Source organism: Bos mutus, chromosome 23 (assembly GCF_027580195.1).
Source record: "Bos mutus isolate GX-2022 chromosome 23, NWIPB_WYAK_1.1, whole genome shotgun sequence".
In the NCBI taxonomy this organism is placed as follows: domain Eukaryota; kingdom Metazoa; phylum Chordata; class Mammalia; order Artiodactyla; family Bovidae; genus Bos; species Bos mutus.
Genome location: NC_091639.1, coordinates 40,190,451 through 40,209,650, shown reverse-complemented (window position 1 = coordinate 40,209,650; position 19,200 = coordinate 40,190,451). Strand labels below are relative to the sequence as shown.

General features: G+C 50.2%; 1 protein-coding gene across 12 annotated transcripts in view; it reads left to right on the top strand.

The window, feature by feature from the left end:
• Positions 1-19,200, top strand: part of ARMC12 (armadillo repeat containing 12) — a 23,983-nt gene extending 4,783 nt beyond the window's left edge. For 2 of the 12 annotated variants that reach the window (XM_070361197.1, XM_070361199.1), the window contains exons 2-8: positions 6,631-6,774; positions 7,196-8,265; positions 8,958-9,103; positions 9,335-9,469; positions 15,904-16,077; positions 16,213-16,284; positions 17,942-19,200. In XM_070361197.1, coding sequence (XP_070217298.1) covers positions 8,106-8,265; positions 8,958-9,103; positions 9,335-9,469; positions 15,904-16,077; positions 16,213-16,284; positions 17,942-18,271 — 1,017 coding nt within the window. In that variant the 5' untranslated portion in view covers positions 6,631-6,774; positions 7,196-8,105 and the 3' untranslated portion in view covers positions 18,272-19,200. Of the gene's footprint in view, positions 1-843; positions 1,322-1,902; positions 6,775-7,195; positions 8,266-8,957; positions 9,104-9,334; positions 9,470-15,903; positions 16,078-16,212; positions 16,285-17,941 lie in introns of those variants that run through there. The other 10 variants (XM_070361192.1, XM_070361188.1, XM_070361190.1 and 7 more) reach the window with 10 other exon arrangements.

Here is a 19,200-nt window from a genome sequence, read left to right as displayed (position 1 = left end):
ACGGTCCAAGCTCAACGAACGTCTGTCGAATGAACGGAACCTGTCCGGCCCTCAGCTTTTTGAGCACCAGAGAGCGAAAAGCAAAGATTGAAAAGGCCGCCCACGCCGCCTCCCAACCCCAACGCACCCCGCACTCCCGGGTCCCAGTGTCTCTAGCAACCTTGTTTCGCTAAGCTCTCTCCTTCCCCAGCCCGCGTCTCCGCCCCTGGTTGCCTTGGAAACAGTGACGTGTACGCGAAGGGCGTGACCTCTGTCCATCCTCTCCCGGAGACCCGGGGGCCCCCTTCTCATCCCAACCAGGGAGAGGATGAGGTTGGGGTCCTCGACCTTGCTGACCCTACGCCTGGCCTGGCGCTAACTCCGCCCAGCTGGCTGCCCTCCTCGGTCGCGGGACTCGCTGGATTTGCGGGCACCCCACCCCTAGCCCACCCGGCACCGGTGGTGAGCTGGCCTGGGGGATCCGAAGAAGGCCGGCTTCAGGCCCTAGGATCTCTCTTCATCCCTTCCCCTCCCACCCCCGACGGGCCAGTGGATCCGGAGAACCGAGGCCCAGCGCTCGGCTGGGGCCCTTCTTCCCGTGCCGCCCTGGACCGAGCTCCCGGTCCTGGGGGTGGGCGGGAAGGGTGGGAACCCCCCCATCCTCCGCCAGGGCGCGCTGGGCGCCGCGAAGCGCGGGAGGGAAAGAGTTAAACAAGGTGCCGGCGGCGGGAGTGGGGGATGGGAGCGGAGGGAAAGTGAGAGCGGGGGCGGGGGTGGGGGGGCCCGAGCGAAAGAACATCCTGTGCCCGCCGCCGGATGCGCGCGGGGCGGGGGAGGAGCGGGGAGCAATCGGAGGAGGGGGGGCAAGACGGGGGAGGCCGGGGGCGGGAGGAGCTTCGGCCTCCGCCCCACGCCCAGTCCTCCTTCTGCGGGGGGCACCGACCCTTTCGCTTCCCTGGGTTTTCGCCGCCTTTTTCCCGCGTCCCCACGCCTTCGCCGGCGTCACGAGCTACTCATAGAGGCCCGCCAGCCTGGTCCCTGGCCCGGGGTATGCGCGAGCTTGGACGGCACGGTCTCGGAGCGCGTGGGGTCCACGTCAGGGCGCGGGCTGTCCCCAGACGTGCACCTCTCCTCTCTCTGCGGGGGCAGCTCGCACGTGCAGAGCTTCCCCAGTTCACCTGGAGTCACGGGCGTACAGCGTCGCATTCAGTTCTGACGGCGCACTTCCGTATAGTAGGCGGGTATTGATAGACCCGTTTTCCGGAGGAGGAAACTGAGACTCAGATTATGGAACTTGCCCAAACCGAAGCTCGAAGGACTCCAACGCGCTTTTCATTATAAAGTAAGCTGATTTCCCCTTAGCGTCTCCTGGGCATGCAAGTGCGGGACCCCTCCTGGGTCACACTTCTTAATGGCCTACTTGCACAGCAGGTCCCTAATAGCGTGTCAGTCTCCTCTAATTAACTAGGCTGAAATACCCATGCCTAGAGTCCTGATAGAGTAAGCAGGTAGTCTTGGGGTTTTACACGCGGAAGGATGGTTTTTAGGAACTGAGTAGCCCAGGAATGGGCCGGGTGCCCCTAGCTCTCCAGGGTTAGGTATTTGGTGGGGTTGAAGGGTTCAAGGAGGACTCCAAAACTGGCAAAGAAAGTAAATGCGCTACAGGAGTTGAGATTGATTAGCCTAAAGACGACCAGAGTGGGAGGGATAGAGGATAAGGGAAGAGGCTGAATAATGTACCTTTTAGGCCTCATAGAGGCCAACCCTCTGAGTGCTCACTTCCTTCCCACCCCTGACATTTCTGTCCAGGGGGAAGCCTGCTTATAATCGAAATGATCATAGTCACATTTGGTGAGCTCTGTGTGCTGAGCACTGTTCTGATAAACCCAAGAAGTGGATGTTACTATTTTACCCATTTTATAGGTGTGGAAAATGAGGCACAAAAAGATTACAAAGCTAACTCAGTAACTGAGCAGCAAGTCTGAGTTGAACCCACGCTTACTAAATAAATTGCACCTAACATGTTGGGAAATCAACCCTGAATATTCGTTGGAAGGACTGATGCTGAAGCTCCAATAACTTTGGTCACCTGATAGGAAGAAAAGACCCTGATGCTGGAAAAGATAGAAGGCAGGAGGAGAAGGGGACGACAGAGGATGAGATGGTTGGATGGTATCACTGACTTAATGGACATGGGTTTGAGCAAGCTTCCAGAGATGGTCAAGGACAGGGGTGCTGCAGGCCATGGGGTTTTGCAAAGAGTCAGACATGACTGAGCGACCGAACAGCAGTGTGATGGGAACTTCAGCAGCATGATGGGAACATCAGCAGCCTTCAAGGTGGAAAGCTGGTGCTGATGGCCGAGAGCTGTGCTAGGGCAGCCCGTGCCCTTTTGCCTTGGGGAGGGCAGGTAAGAAACCTGGGGTTGGCTTTGTGTGTGTATGGTGTCTCAGACTTCTCTCTAGTCGATATTCCAAAGTTGGGGATTTGACAGGGGAAAAGAACCAAAACCCAAGTTCTCACCGGGAGCTGCAGCCTTCGTTTATGCTCCCCAAGAACATTCACTGTCGTGTGTTGTCACCATCGTTTCACAAAAGCAAATATATTTTAATTCTCAAAAGAAGACAGACTTCATCTGAATCAAAAGCAGTTACTCCCAAGAAAGAACAGTCCTTGACTTTCCACCAACAAATACACATTTTTTTTTCTTCTATATTGTGCTGTGGATTAGCAAAAACGTATAATGGGGCGGCTGCCTCTGATCCCTCTGAATCATTTGAGAGCAGAACCAAAAAAAAAAATAGGCTTAGATATAGCAGGAAGGAATTAGCTTAGAGCCAGGAAAGAACTCCACATCTTTGGAGAGCTTTAAAGAGCAGATGAGCACTGCATTTGTTTAGGATGTGAGGGTCTTGGGGTCAGCTCCATAGACTGAGGAGGCCAGTAGCCCTGGGTTCCCCTCAGAAGAGGGCTGGAACTCTGTTCTGAAGGACCTCTCCTCGGAGCCATCAGGGGAGTCTGAACCTAGAACAGTTCCATCAGGCAGCCATTTCCTGCCCAGAGTTCATGGAGCCTGATAGGTGGTCCCACGGCAGTGGAGGAAGGGGGCCTCCAGCGGCCTCTGTCACCTTTCACTGCGGGGAGTCTGTGTAGTCACCCACTGGTGGGCTGGGCCCCGCAGACCTGTAAGTCTCAGAGTTGCCCAACCTTGAGACCAAATAAAGAGCCTAGGACAGCAACAAAGACATTCATAGTGCTGAAGGCTGGTGGTGGTATAACCTCAGCCTACAGGGTATAGAGGCACTTTTTCTCCAGTCAGTCAGTCAGTCAGTTCAGTCGCTCAGTCGTGTCCGACTCTTTGCTGCCCCATGAATCGCAGCACGCCAGGCCTCCCTGTCCATCACCAACTCCTGGAGTTCACCCAGACCCACGTCCATCGAGTCAGTGATGCCATCCAGCCATCTCATCCTCTGTTGTCCCCTTCTCCTCCTGCCCCCAATCCCTCCCAGCATCAGAGTCTTTTCCAATGAGTCAACTCTTCCCATGAGGTGGCCAAAGTACTGGAGTTTCAGCTTTAGCATCATTCCCTCCAAAGAAATCCCAGGGCTGATCTCCTTCAGAATGGCCTGGTTGGATCTCCTTGCAGTCCAAGGGACTCTCAAGAGTCTTCTCCAACACCACAGTTCAAAAGCATCAATTCTTCGGCACTCAGCTTTCTTCACAGTCCAACTCTCACATCCATACATAACCATTGGAAAAACCATAGCCTTGACTAGATGGACCTTTGTTAGCAAAGTAATGTCTCTGCTTTTGAATATGCTATCTAGGTTGGTCATAACTTTCCTTCCAAGGAGTAAGCGTCTTTTAATTTCATGGCTGCAGTCACCATCTGCAGTGATTTAGGAGCCCCCAAAAATAAAGTGTGACACTGTTTCCCCATCTATCTCCCATGAAGTGATGGGACCAGATGCCATGATCTTAGTTTTCTGAATGTTGAGCTTTAAGCCAACTTTCTCACTCTCCTCTTTCACTCTCATCAAGAGGCTTTTCAGTTCCTCTTCACTTTCTGCCATAAGGGTGGTGTCATCTGCATATCTGAGGTTATTGATATTTCTCCTGGCAATCTTGATTCCAGCTTGTGCTTCTTCCAGCCCAGCGTTTCTCATGATGTACTCTGCATAGAAGTTAAATAAGCAGGGTGACAATATACAGCCTTGACGCACTCCTTTTCCTATTTGGAACCAGTGTGTTGTTCCATGTCCAGTTCTAACTGTTGCTTCCTGACCTGCATACAGGTTTCTCCATTAGGAGCTGGATTAACTTTAGTAGTCTTAGGTGGGTCTAGTATAAATCCAGGTGAAATCTGTAATTCCCTTGCCAATCCTACTCCCCACGAGGCAGCAAACCCAAAGCACCAGGGACTACCTGCCAGTCCCTGGATCACTTGGTAATGTGTTCCTCTGGGGGTGAGATGCTGGGGTGAGAGCAAAAGTAAGTTGTTGTCCTGATAGTAGGCATTCGTCTTTAGGCGGTTAACTGTTAAGCTCAGACTGTATTGACTAGTCACTTCTGGGTTAACATAGCCCTGGGCTCATTGCCCCTGGGATGCTCAGTTTGAATTCTTAGAGCTTAAGTTAGCCTCTGGTCCACCCGTGGAAAGAACAGGTTTCCATTTCAGTTGTTAAGTTGTTCTTTCATCCTTTCCATTAGCCTGGTGGAAGTCGGGGGAGGGATGTCCGTAAGGCAAGTGGAAAGGCCAATGTGTGTCATTTTTATCAGCCCGTTCCTGAACTTCATGCCTGGTTAAGTGGAGTCTTTGGTCATTATCAATGTCCATGGGGGTCCTGTATTTCACACACAGCTATCCTAGACCCCAAATAGTGAATTTTTGCATTGCTAGACCCAGGTAAGCCTTTTGTAGTGTAAGCTGCACATGGCTGTTGTCCCTTCGCGGTCTGTATCATTGCTCTGCCCCCTTCTACAGCTGGGACCAGAAGCCCAGGAGTACTCTTTGTTGTTGTCACAGGCCCCAACCAGACTTTTCAGCCACGTCCAATTCACCAGCCTGTCCCTGAATTAAGATCCCCTAAAGCCTTTGTCTGTAATTGTTTAGTGGTGAGAGGTTGGAGGTGTGTATGCTTGTCCTTTGCAGATCATCCACTTCCTTGCATTTTGTCTGTATTCACCAGCCATCCTCGTGCAGTCAGATGAGCCACAAGCATAGGGCTGCTGCTTTTAAACTGAAAACAGAGACTCCGAGGTTACCAGAGTGGAAGAGAATCAATTTAATGCAAGAGAAAGACCTCTCTCATGGCAGTCGGCTGCCACAGGGCCCCACCTGCTGGTGAACAGCCACCTCGAGATCATGCCTGCGATCTTCCGTTCCCCATCCTTGACTTCTCGACATCTTGGGTGTTCCTTTGGCCTCTCGCCTGGCTGACCAATCGTTGGGCTGCACCCCGCAGTCCTGAAAGCCTTGTGGTTGCCCCACCTCAAGACCAAAGAAAGAGTCTGGAGACAATGATGGCGACCTCAGTGGTTTTTTGGACAGGAGTTTTGGGGACGGGGTTGGTGCTGGTCTTAAGCAAAAGGTCCTGGAGCAACAACCTGTGGATTACAGCGGGCAGGCCATAACAGCAATCCTTCCCACTCAGGCTAGAAGGAGACTACTATTTATAGGGGGAATTGAGGTCAGGTTGGCTGGTCAGTTACCAAGGAAACCAGCTGGGGCACGTCCCTCACAGCCCCTCAGTTAAGAACCATCACGAGGGCAGATGTTTGCTTTAATAAATTAGCAGGTGAGATCAGCCATTAGCTGGGGCAGGGGGCAAACCTGGTCACATGCGTAGGGTGCAGGCAAAATCGGGACTGGTCAAGGGACTTCCCCAGTTGTCCAGTGGCTGAGACTCTGAGCGCCTAACGCAGGGGGCCCGGGGTTCAATTCCTGGTCAGGGAACTAGATCCCACAAGCCACAACTAAGAGTTCTCATGCTGCAGTGAAGATGGAAGATCCCACGGGCCACAACAAAAGTGGCACGGCCAAGATCCCACGGGCCACAACAAAAGTGGCACGGCCAAGATCCCACGGGCCACAACAAAAGTGGCACGGCCAAGATCCCTCGGGCCACAACAAAAGTGGCACGGCCAAGATCCCTCGGGCCACAACAAAAGTGGCACGGCCAAGATCCCACGGGCCACAACAAAAGTGGCACGGCCAAGATCCCTCGGGCCACAACAAAAGTGGCACGGCCAAGATCCCTCGGGCCACAACAAAAGTGGCACGGCCAAGTTTTTAAGAGAAGGGACAGGTAGAGCAAGGGAAGAACAAAGAGCAAGAGAACAGCCATCTTGAATGGCCTGCCCTACACCCACCTTGGGGCTTGTCCGACTCTTCGCGACCCCATGGACTGCAGCCTACCAGGCTCCTCCATCCATGGGATTTTCCAGGCAAGAGTACTGGAGTGGGGTGCCATCGCCTTCTTTGCTGTGTAGAGGACCAGAAATGACCCTTGAGGAGGGCCGAGGATGGAAGAGAATGACCCCCCGGGAGTGTTGCTTGCAGCCTGGGGTGATGTGGATGAAGGCTCTGAGTGGATAGACTTGGCTGGCTGCTGTAGCATCCTTGGTGATGTGTTTCCACACCTCCTGCAGGCCCAGATGCAGCAGCCCAGAGCCCCAAGGCTTCCAACAGGAGCTCAAGGCCAGGCAGGAGAAGCCCTGTTCTGGGGCAGCCATGCTCAGGGCTGACTCTGGGCCTGAGCCTGGCTTGGGCTCCTCCCTGTTCTGCACCAGAAGGTGAGGCCAGAGGCTATGGGGACACTGCGGGTAAGGGGAGGAGGAGAAGGGAAGGGTCTGGTCTCACCTGCCCCATCCTAGTGGTGGAGGTGGTGGAGACTGAGGCCTCCAAAGTTGGGTTCTCCTCCTCCAGGGTGGTGGCATTTTCCAGAGGCCTCCAACCCCATCCCACCCTGTGTGTATATGTTGTGTGTGGAGGGTGGGATGGGGTGCGATACTCCCAGATTCAGGCCTCCAAGGTTTAATGGCACAGACCCACCCAGATTTTAACCCTGGAGTTTTAGAATGCTAAATCTGGGTCCTCTCAGGTTACAAATGATCAAGGCAAGGGCCCCTTCTCCTCCAGAGACACACTGGTTAAATGGGCCTGGCATCCCCGTATTCAGATTCTCTGACGTTTTTCTGTCCTCCCATCCTCAAGGAATAACAGAAGTCATAACTTGAGCATCTCCTAAGTGCAGGACTGCTGGATGTTGGAGATGCAGAGACAACTGCCCTTATGAGCTTTTGGTCAACACTAGGGAACACGTGGATGCTGGAAGATAATAGATTTGCCTTGAGACTCTGGAAAACTTTGTAAGGTGCTCGTCATCTTTTCATCCTCCGATGGAAAGAGGGGCCCTTGCCTACAGAAACACTCCGAGGCCCAGAAGTGGATCCATGGCAAAAAGATCAAAGATGGGAGGGCCAGGCAAGTGAGGGAACAGGGCTGCCGGGGGCCAAATCCCAAACCCCCGACACCCCCAACCCCGTTGGACCCCCGCAGCAAACTTCCAAACTTCCAGAAATTGGGCCTCTGCTGCCCTCTAATGGTGAAGCCCCCTTGTGGCTCAGACGGTAAAGAGTCTGCCTGCAATGCAGGAGACCCGGGTTTGATCCCTGGGTTGGGAAGATCCCCTGGAGAAGGAAATGGCAACCCACTCCAGTAATCTTGCCTGGAAAATCCCATGGATGGAGGAGCCTGGCAGGTACAGTCCATGGGGCCACCAAGAGTTGGACACGACTGATCGACTTCACTTTGACTTTTCACTTTGCCCTCTAATGGAGGAAAGGAAGCCTCTGGAGCTGACTCCTGGGGCCCCACCAACCTGGGTCCCCTAGAAATGGGGGCTGTGAAGGACCTTCCTGCCCCAGACCTTCTGTCTTCCTGGCGTCTTGACTTTGATTTCCCACAGCCTCCAAGGCTCCCTGGATGCCCTGTTCCCAGACCGCCGCCCTCCGTCCTGCTGTCTCCCCAGTTCCCTTTGTTGCCCATGTTCTGATTCTGGTGCCCTGGTTCCTGGCCCTGCTGGAGTTCTGGTTCCGGAAGGCCTTGGCTGGCTGCCTCGGGCATGTCCTGCATCTGCCAGCGCCCGAGGCAAATGGACATCCGCAAAGGTGTGGTGAGCCTGGCCACAGGCGCCGGGGCTGTCTACCTCCTCTACAAGGCCATCAAGGCCGGCATAAAATGTCAGCCGCCCTTCTGCTCTGCCTCACCCATCTGCATCGCCCGTGAGTGTCCCCGCCCTGGGGAGAGGGCTCGGCCCCAGGAGGTACCTATTCCCCAGGTCTCTAAGGGGCCCAAGGGGACTCCTCCACATTCCTCTCTCGTGCCTCTTTCTCAACTCCATCTTCCCCAGACCCACTCTAGAGATGCTGGAGCAGGGTCCCCAGGTAGTGGATGGCGCTCAGGTGCATCCTCAGGAGTCATCTGGCAGGTTTCTAAATTCTACATTCACTATGGCATCTAGGATGGATAGAAACTTGCTATCAGCAGTTCTCCCCAAGGGAAAACTGGGGGACCTATGTGCCCAGAACTTCCACTAATCTCTGTGACCACTCAGTGCAAAGTTGAGAAAGAAACCCTTTCTGCAAGACTTTGTGTTGCCACCTGCTGGAATATCATTGCCACATACCAGTTATGATGAAACACCGTGTGTGACTGCCATATGCCAGAAAGTTGTTATGGTAAATGTACAGAACGTTTTTGTTTATGATCTGAATGACGCAGCATTAGATGTAGTGCCCTTGTGCAGCGCACACCCTGATCAGCTGCACATGGTGGTCCTGCATACGGCAGGAAGTCTTCTCTTCAGAAAAGGCAAGGCAGCCTTGTCTCCCAGGCCCCTCTGCCCCACTTCCCAATCCCCTTCTTTCATCACCTCTGAGTCCACAGCCTGAACCGGTCTGGGGTGGCTGTCTAGGCCTGGCAATCGAGCGAGAGCGACACGGGCGGGACTCAGGTGAGCTCCGGAGGCTCCTCAACTCTTTGGAGTGCAAGCAGGATCCGTACACCAGGAGCATGATCCTACACAGCATCACACGCTGTGTGTACTTGCTGGAGTCCGAGGTGAGGGAAGGGAGGCAGGAGACCCCTCCCCATCAGCCTGGCCCCTGGGGGCTACCAGCGTGTGTCCTGGTACCCCCCCCAACCCCCCTGACTAGGCAGATGGTGTCCTGGGACCTGTCTCTCTCAGGGTGGGAGAGGTTGTGTTGAGGGGTCTTGGTGACAGGGTGTGTGTGGGGGGGAACCAGGACCCCCGCTTCTCCCGCCTCTTCCGTCTCTCCTGGTACACTCTAGGCCTCTGCTTGTACTAATGATGACATCACGTTGGTGGGCTCCATGCTGGATGACAAGGACAACAGTGTCAAAATCCAAGCCCTGAACACACTTAAAGCTTTCTCTGGCATCAGAAAATTCAGGCTCAAAATCCAGGTGAGCCTAGCAATAAGGGTGGGGCAGAGCGCACGGGGTGTCCACAGGCCGTGGGCCCTTTAGTGGGCCTAGGATGAATGGTCATGTTCCAGAAGTCTGTTTGGGTCTGAATTTGTAACCCAGGAATATGTTTTTCCTTGGAATTGGTGGGAAAATGGTGATCACTTTCCCAATAGGGGCAGAAGTCTTTGAATCCCAGGATAAAACTGAACTCAGTCCCTTGGAGAATCTCTGAACCCCAAACAGAAACCCCCGAGGTTCTTTCTGACGCTAGCTAACTCTCTTGACACCAGCTGGGTATCCTATAGTTCAGTTCTGACATGTCTCCCTGGGGTTAGTACAGACCCCACCGCTGAGGGCTGAGTCCCATAAGACCGTCTTCCACTTCTGACCGCCCAGCTGTAAAGTTGGAGGTTCCCATGACCTCTCTCCTCAGACTTGATAATTCACTATAAAGAGTCACAGCATGCAGGAAAATGTTTTACTTACATTTTATTATAAAAGATACAACTGAGGAGGGACTTCCCTGGTGGTTCAGTGGTTAAGACTCCGTGCTCCCAATGCAGGAAGTACAGGTTCGATCCCTGGTTGGTGAACTAAGATCCCACATGCCACACTCTTCGGAGCTAACAGGGGAAAAAGATACAACTGAGGAGCAGCCAAATGGAAGAGGTGCAAGGGCAGAATGTGGGGGAAGGAATTCCATGTCTTCTTCAGGCCTGCCATCCTCCTAGCACCTCGATATATTCACCAACCCAAACGCGATATATTCACCAACCCAGGGTTCTCCAAACCCTGTCATGTAGGTGTATTTATGGAGGCTTTATTATGTAGGCATAATTGATTAATCATTGGCCGTTGGTGACTGAACTCAGTCTCTAGCCCCACCCTTCTCCCCAGAGGTCAGGTATGGGGTAAACGTTCCAGCCCCCTAATCCTAGCTGGGTCTTTCTGGCCTCATCCAGCAGGAATCTAGGGGTCTGCCTAGAGTTGCCCTATTAGCATAAATTCAGGGGTGATGGAAAGAGGCTCATTATAAAAACCAAAAACACTCCTGGCAGGCAATTGCAAGGATTTTAGGAACCTTGTGCCTGCAGTCGGGGACAAAAACCAGATATATTGTCAGACCACACCCCATGCTGTGTTGGTCTAAGGCTGGTGGCTGGATCACTAATGTTTTCAGTACTACGATGCAGAGAAAACAGAAGCCACCAAATGTCAGTTCCCCCAGCTTCCTGCTGCTAGGCCTTCAGGCTTACCTGTTACTCATCCTTTCCTGCTTTCCTGCTGGTGCCATGGAAGAAAGGCTTTTTTCCTGCCTGTATTTAATGATCGTGTCAGTCCTGCATCCGCCCCCTCCCCTGAGGGCCCCTCTCCTTGATTAAACTCTGTCTTGTATAGCCTCCCCTGGCTCCTTCCCATTAGATTCAACAAGCTCTATTCTTTCCATCTTAAAAGACAAAACTAGAAAACATCTTCCTTGACCTCTAATCTCTCTGTAGCAAACGATCTCTCCCAGAATATTTTACTTAAAAATAGCTAAAATATTCAAAACGTGAACATTTTACGCGTGTTTGGTAACAATAAAACACTGGAACTTCCCTTGTGGCCCAGTGGCTGAGACTCCACATTCCCAATGCAGGGAGCCTAGGTTCGATCCCCAATCAGGGAACCAGATCCCACATGCTGCAACTAAAGATCCCTGTGCCGGCCACAGCCAAATAAATCAATAATAAATATTTAAAACAAGAACAGAACACACATAATCAGAACTCAGGCTAAGAAATAGAACATGACCAATTGGCTAGATGCCCCTGGACGCCTCTCCTTAATGCCAGCCTCCTCCCCGACCAGAGGCAGTTGTTCCTCTGCACTTTGTTCATCAATTTCTTGATTTTCTTTGTAGTTTTATCATGTATACATGTGTTTTCATTTTCTAGCAGGCCATAGCAGCAGGCCAAAATAGGTAAAATGTAATTGGAATGTTTTTATGCTTCATGGATCTGAAAGTCTGCAGTTTGCATTCTGTGGTTTGTGTTTTCCCTCCAGCATTGAAAGATTCATCCTTATTGATAGGGGCTGCTCTGTTTCTTTTCCACTGTTGTGCAGTATTCTAGTTCATGACTATCCTGAAGTTTTATTTATCCAGCTGCTCATGGTAGGTATTTGAGTCATTTGCATATGGCACCTTGAGCTTTCGCACATGCATCGCCCTTGGGACACGGGAGACTTTCTCTAGGGCATGTATGCAGTTGTGGGATGGTCAGGTGAAAGGCATGCCCAGCTTTCTGAGGAGGGCTGAATCAGTTTACACCTTCCACCAGCCCCACATGAGTATTTCTGTTGCATCATTTCTTCCCCAACACTTGGTCTTTTCACACTTTAAATTTTTTGTATCAGACTCTCTTTGGAGGAAAAAAAGTCTCTACTTACTGGCTGCTTCTACTTCATCTCTCAGCTAACCCTAAGGCTGTGATTCTCATGCATATCAGAATTGCCAAGAAAGCTGGTTAAAAATGAAGATTTCAGGGCATTACACCCAGAGAACCAGTTCAACAGGGAAGCTTTGTTTTTCTCAGCCCCTCAGGAGATTCCGATGCACGTGGCATGGGCACCGCTGTCCCTTTCTCCCCCAGGGTCTGTATCCTGAGGACCTGACTCTCTGGGTGAAAACGGCCAGTCCCTAGCCTCAGTTTCCAGCTAGATGTGCTCTCCTGTGTCTCTGTCTAAAGCCTGAAGGCTCCCTTGACCTCCAGACCCATGGCCAGCTGTTCCACTTAGTCTGGAGACCCTCTGACCCAACATCCAAATGGAGCTCGCCCCTGTTCCCTGAACCAGACCACCCTCTTGAGAGAGATCTGATTGCATCAGTTCCCTGCTGGGTCTTCCTCAAGGCTCTCATCAGAAAATATATGACCAGGGACTTCCCAGGTGGTCCAGTGGCTAAGACTCAGCGCTCCCAATCATGGGGACCAGATTTGACCCCTGGTCAGGGAACTAGATCCTACATGCTGCACTTACAGATCCTGCATGCCACAACAAGACCCAGCACAGCCAAATAAAAACACACATAAAAATTTTTAACGTGTACAACCAGCTCCACCTCCCTGCCCACACCCCCGCTGTTTACACTGTGTGTTTCAAGCTCTCTCCCCTCCCAGCTCTTGCGCCTGGTGCTCTGCTGCCTGAAAGCCCACCCCAGATTTGCTAACTCCTACCTGCCCTTCAGATCTCAGCGGTCAGCGAGGGATGAGGGCAGGAAGGAGCAGGGTACTAATGGGAAGTCTGTGCTTCTCACTCCAGGCTTCTGGCGTCCTTAAGTGACTTGCAGAGGCATAGCTTGTAAGGTACCTGCCTTTGGTAATAAGCCCCAAGCATCTGCAGCTCAGAAGCCAAGATCCCTTTTTTCATTCAACAGACGTATACTGAACACTTCCGTCGTGCCTGGGCACTGTGCTAGGCATTTGAGAAACAACGGGGAATGGAGCAAGAAGGAACCTTACCCCAAGTGAACTTAAATTCTAGCAGAAAGCAAGGCAGGCAATACACAAATAAATGAGGGCTTCCCTCGTGGTCCAGTGGTTTAGAGTCTGCTTTGCAGTGCCTGGGACACAGGTTCGATCCCTGGTACGGGAAGATCCCACATCCCGTGGAGCAACTAAGTCTGAGGGCAACAACAAAGACCCAGTGCAGCCAAATCTAATTAAATATCAACAAAATCTTAAACAAACAAAAAAAGTGAAACATGTATTGTTTCATGGGGGCAAATGCTATTGAGAAAAATCAAGAAGAGTGGTAAAGAAGGCTGACATCAGGGTAATGCTGCAATTTCAAAAGAGAAAATTTTGGGGATCTAGGGCTTGATAAAGAGGTCATAGAAATGACACTAAAACCACAATCTATAAAAGAAAAGTGATAAATTGAACTTCATCAAAATTAAAAACATTTTTTTAGTGAAAGACCCTGTTAAGAGGATGAAAAGATAAGCTTCAGATTGAAAGAAAATAGTTGCAAACCACATATCTGACATAAGACATATCTAGTTTATATAAAGAGCTCTGAAAACTCAATATTTTAAAAAATCCAGTTAGAAAAGGGGTACAAGATATGGCAAAATATCACTGAAGCAGATATACAACTTCATGTGCAAATAAGCACATGAAGAAACGTTTACCATTTAACTAGACACTAGGGAAATGCAATATTTCACAATGAAATATTACTATATACCTATTAGATGATCTAAACTAAAAAAATGAGTGACCGTACCAAATGCTGGTGAAGATGGAGAGAAACTGAATCTCTCATATGTTGCTGGTGGGAATGTAAAATGGTAAAGCAGCCACTCTGGAAAATAGTTTGGTAGTTTAAAAACAAAAAAACTACATTTACCATGCAAACCAGCAATTGCACTCTTGAGCGTTTATCCTGGAGAAATAAAACCTTATATCTGTACAAAAACCTGTTCACAGCAGCTCTATTTGTAACACTCAAAAGGAGAAACAACCAAAATGGCTCTTAGTAGATACATGACTAAGCAAACTGGTAATCTCGTACTGTGGAACATCACTCGGTGATGAAAAGGAATGAGCCATTGATACACACGACATCTTGGATGGGTCCCAAGGGCATTATACCAAGTGGGAAACACCAGGTTTGGAAGATTACAAAGTATGCTTCCATTGATATAACCTCAAAATTGACAGAATCAGAGAGGTGGAAAACAGATTGGTGGCCTGCCCTGGTGAGGGCTGGTTTTGATGGGCAGGGTAAGTGTGACAGTAAGATCACCCACAAGGGTGATCTGTGGCGATGCTGATGGAATAATTTGTTGACTGCGGTGGTGGTTACACGAATCTACATACCTGATAAAATGACACAGAACTATAGGTACACATTGTACTAATACCAGTTCCCTGGTTTTGATACTGTAATTAAGATGTAACAATGGAGGGAAACGGAGAAGGCAATGGTGCCCCACTCCAGCACTCTTGCCTGGAAAATCCCATGGATGGAGGAACCTGGTGGGCTGCAGTCCATGGGGTCGCTAAGAGTCGGACACGACTGAGCGACTTCCCTTTCACTTTTCACTTTCATGCTTTGGAGAAGGAAATGGCAACCCACTACAGTGTTCTTGCCTTGAGAATCTCAGGGCCAGGGGAGCCTGGTGGGCTGACGTCTATGGGGTCACACAGAGTCGGGTGATTTAGCAGTAGCAGCAGCATGGAGGGAAACTGGGTGGAAGGCACATTGGACCTCTCTGTTTTGGCAACTTCTAGTGAACTTATAATCATTTGAAAATAAAAATTTAAAAACAAAAAGTGTGTTCCATGTGACAGTGGTATAGGGAAAAATAAAAGGGGGGTGGATAAGGAAGGTGGGGATGGGAGTGGTGGTCTCATCTTAGAGGAGAGAGTGGTCAGGGAAGCCCCCCCTCTGGAAAAGGTGACATTAAATAGCAAAGTCTTGAAGGAGGTAAGAGTCAGAGTGAGCTACGAATATTGGAGGTAGAGCACTCTAAGCAGAGGGACCAGCCTGTGCAAAGACCCTAAGATAGGTGTGTACCTGGCCTTTTCAGGGAATCCGTGAGAGCAGAGGAGAGAATAGGCGATGAGGCAAAGAAATAATGAGGGGAACGGGAAGATCTTGTAAGCCACTGTAAGGATTTTAGCCTTTATCCTGAATGAACCAGCGACTCTGGAGCAGGGGCGTGAATGTCCAGCCTGTCTGCTGCCCAAGGCTGGAAGTAGAGAGGAGGAGGCTATTGCAGAAGCCTGGGGGAGAGATGCTGGTGGCCTGGAACAGGGTGGCGGAAGGGGCATGGTGAGCAGTGGCTTGACTGTTGGCAGGTTTTGAAGGCAGAGCCCTCAAGATGTTCTGAAGGGTTAGAAAGGGGTGTGAGAGAAAGAAAGGAGTCAAGGAAGACCAGGGAGTTTTGGTTTGAGTAAGGGAGGCAGGTGTAAACAACAGCAGAGACAGGAAGGGTGGTGGAGAGAGCAGGTGTGGGGATGGGAATGTGTCAACTCAGAGGTTTAGTAAGATTCTGGGAAAGAAGTGGAATTGGCACTTGCATCTGTGAGTCTGGAGTTCAGGGAGAGGTCTGGGCGGGAAACAGGAACTTGAAAGGCATCAGCATATGGATAGTCTTTAACACTGAGTCTGTGAGTCTTTAACACCGTGTCACTAAGGCAGGGAGGAAGACAGAAGAGGAGGTTGGCAGAAGAACCGGGGAAAGATGCTTGTGGACAGAGAAGCCCAGTGAAGACAGATTTTCAAGGCGGTGGGAGGGGTGGTCAAACCACGGGGAGAGTTTAAGTGGGGAACTGTCTGTGGGGTTGGCTCAGTTGTCCTGAGTGAAGGCAGAGGGCGGGCTAATGTTGAGGGCCATCCGGTGAAAGCAGGAAACCCTTCTCTTCTCCCCCGGCCCTCCCTAGGAACACTCCATCAAGGTGCTGGAACTGATCTCCACCATCTGGGACTCAGAGCTGCACATTGCAGGCCTCAGACTCCTCAACAACTTCCCGCTGCCTGACTTTGTGCATCCGCAGCTGCGACGGGTGATGCCTGCCTTGATGGAGATCCTGCAGTCGGACTATATCCTGGCACAGGTGCCTGAGGATGGGGGCCCAGGCCCCGACCCCCTGCCCGGCCCTGGCACAACGCCTAGAGGGAGGAGCAGAGATTCGTGTCATCCCTGCTCAGGCCCATCTGCCTTCTCACACGTGGCCCTTTGCTCTGTTCAGGTGCAAGCCATACGACTGCTGAGCAGCCTGGCACAGAAGAACGACCTTCTCTACGATATTCTCAACTGCCAGGTGAGAGAGGATCTGAGGGGCGGGCCGACGGGTGCTAACAGATATTGGGAAAGGCGGAATCGTGGGTTCTTCAGACACACTCAGCCCTGACAGGATCATCTTGTTCCTCTTTCTGCCCCCGCACTAGATACATACTGCAAACCGCCCCCCTCCTGTCCTCTCAACAGAATCAGATTTTCCTTTGAGGGACTTTCTGAACTCTGAGAGTCAGGAACACAGGTGACACAAATTGGTCTAGGTATCTTAGCAATAGGGAAAAATTACTTACAACATTGTGAAACGATTCCTACCATCTAATTAATTAACACAACTATCCCCTTACCTCACATATTTGTTTTTGGTGAGAACATTTAAGTTCTATTCTCTTGCTGCTGCTGCCGCTAAGTCGCTTCAGTCGTGTCCGACTCTGTGCGACCCCATAGACGGCAGCCCACCAGGCTCCACCGTCCCTGGGATTTTCCAGGCAAGAACACTGGAGTGGGTTGCCATTTCCTTCTCCAATGCATGAAAGTGAAAAGTGAAAGTGAAGTCGCTCAGTCATGTCTGACTCTTAGCGACCCCATGGGCTGCAGCCCACCAGGCTCCTCCGTCCATGGGATTTTCCAGGCAAGAGTACTGGAGTGGGTTGCCATTGCCTTCTCTGTCCATTCTCTTAGCTAATTTCAATTATATAATACAGTATTATTAATATCAACTATAGTCACCATGTTTTGTATTAGATCATCAGATCTTTTTCATCTTTTAGCTAAAAGTATGTACCCTTTTGGGCTTCCCTGGTGGCTCAGACGGTAAAGAATCCACCTGCAATGCAGGAGACCCGGGTTCAGTCCCTGGGTTGGGAAGATCTCCTGGAGGCGGGCATGGCAACCCACTCCACTGTTTTTACCTGGAGAATCCTCATGGACAGAGGAGCCTGGGGTCGCAAAGAGTCGGACACGACTAAGCACAGCATATGTACCCTTTTACTAACCTTTCCCTATTTTCCCACACCCCACCCCAGCCCCCAGCAAGTACTTTTCTACTATTTATATGAGTTTGATTTTTTTGTGTGTGTTTAATATTCCACATGTAAGTGATACCATGCAGTATTTGTCTTTCTCTGTCTGGCTTATCTCACTTAGCATAATGTTCCCTGAGCCCATCCATATTGTCACAAATAGCAGGATTTCTTTCTTACAGCTGAATAATTATAAAGAAAAAAGGACATGTTTACCACCACAGTGGAAGATTTGGAAGGTTTTAACTATTGTTTCAGCAATTAATAGATAAATATCTAAAACTAGGTTACAAAAAAATAAGTAAATAAAATAAAACTAGGTTACACTTGCTGCAAATAAATAAGCTTAAGCCATTAGATATATCCAGAACACTCGACAATTAGTACATGCACATTCCTCTCAAGTTCACAAGATATTTACAAACATTAGCCACACGCTAAGCTTTAAAAAGAAGCTCAACAAACTTCCCTGAATCAATATTATATCACTCATGTTTTATGACCACAATGGAATTATGTCAGAGAACGATATTGAAAACCAAAAGATTGCTACACAGTCGCATCTGAAACTCAGGTGTATTGGGGAGCTGAGGCAGTAGGAGGATGGAGGAACTTTAGAACTTGCCATGGACTTGATTCCTTACTGAATCCTGCTCGCAGGTGCACTGCAACTTCCTGAACCTGTTCCAGTCCACACAGCCTGGGAGTCTGCTGTTTGAGGTCCTGGTGTTTGCAGAGCGGTTGAGTGAAGGCCGGAGTTCACCCCACTACCGCGCCGTGAAGTGGCATTACAACGAACAGTCTTTACACGAAGCTCTCTTTGGGGACGACTCACGACTGGCAGACCGGCTGCTCGCCTTGGTCATCCACCCCGAGGAGGATGTTCAGATCCAGGCCTGCAAAGTCATAGTCAGCCTGCAGTGCCCCCAGGATGTGGGAATCCGGCCTTCCTGCCCACCCAGTCATTCCTGCTTTAATAACGGGGAATAAAATTATGGAGAGCCAATAAATGAGTATGGGAGAGGAGGCTGGGGACTGTGTCTGTCCTGGGCCTTCGGGGTGGGTGGAGACTTTAGCCAGCATAACTGCCTGTCAAAGAGTGGGCTTGTCTCCTCAAACGCATTCCCACTTCCCTGTTGAGTTGGACGGACTCCCTTCTCTCGCTGCTTTTTAAAATTTATTTATTGTGACCAGACCATGCAACATGTGGGATCTAAGCCTGCACCCCCTTCAGTGGAAGTGTGGGCTCTTAACAACTGGACAGCCAGAGAAGTCCCTTATTAATTTTTTTTTGAGCGATAATTTTTTATTGGTGTATAGTTGATTTATAGTGTTGTATTTGTTTCTGCGATACAGCAAAATGAGTCAGTTACACATATACCTACTCTTTAAAAAATTTTTTATTTTGTATTGGGGTACAGCCGATTAACAAACAATGTTGTGATAGTTTCAGGTGAACAACGAAGGGGCTCGGCCACACATATACGTGTATCCATTCTCCCCCAAACTTCCCTCCCATCCAGGCTGCCGTGTGACACTGAGCAGAGTTCCATGTACTATACGGTAGATCCCTGTTGGTCATCCATTTCCAACCCAGCAGTGTGTACACGTGCATCCATAACTATCCCTTCCTCTCATCCTTCCCCTGGAAACCATAAGCTTGTTCTTGAAGTCTGTGAATCTGTTTCTGCTTTGTAAGTTCATTTGTATCATTTCTTTTTAGACTCCACATATAAGTGACGTCATATGATATTTCTCCTTCTCTGACTTACTCCACTCAGTATGACACTCTCTGGGTCTGTCCATGTTGCTGCAAATGGCATTATTTCATTCTTTTTAATGACCGAGTAATATTCCATTGTATATATGTACCACATCTGTATCCATTCCTCTGTTGATGGACATTTAGGTTGCTTCCA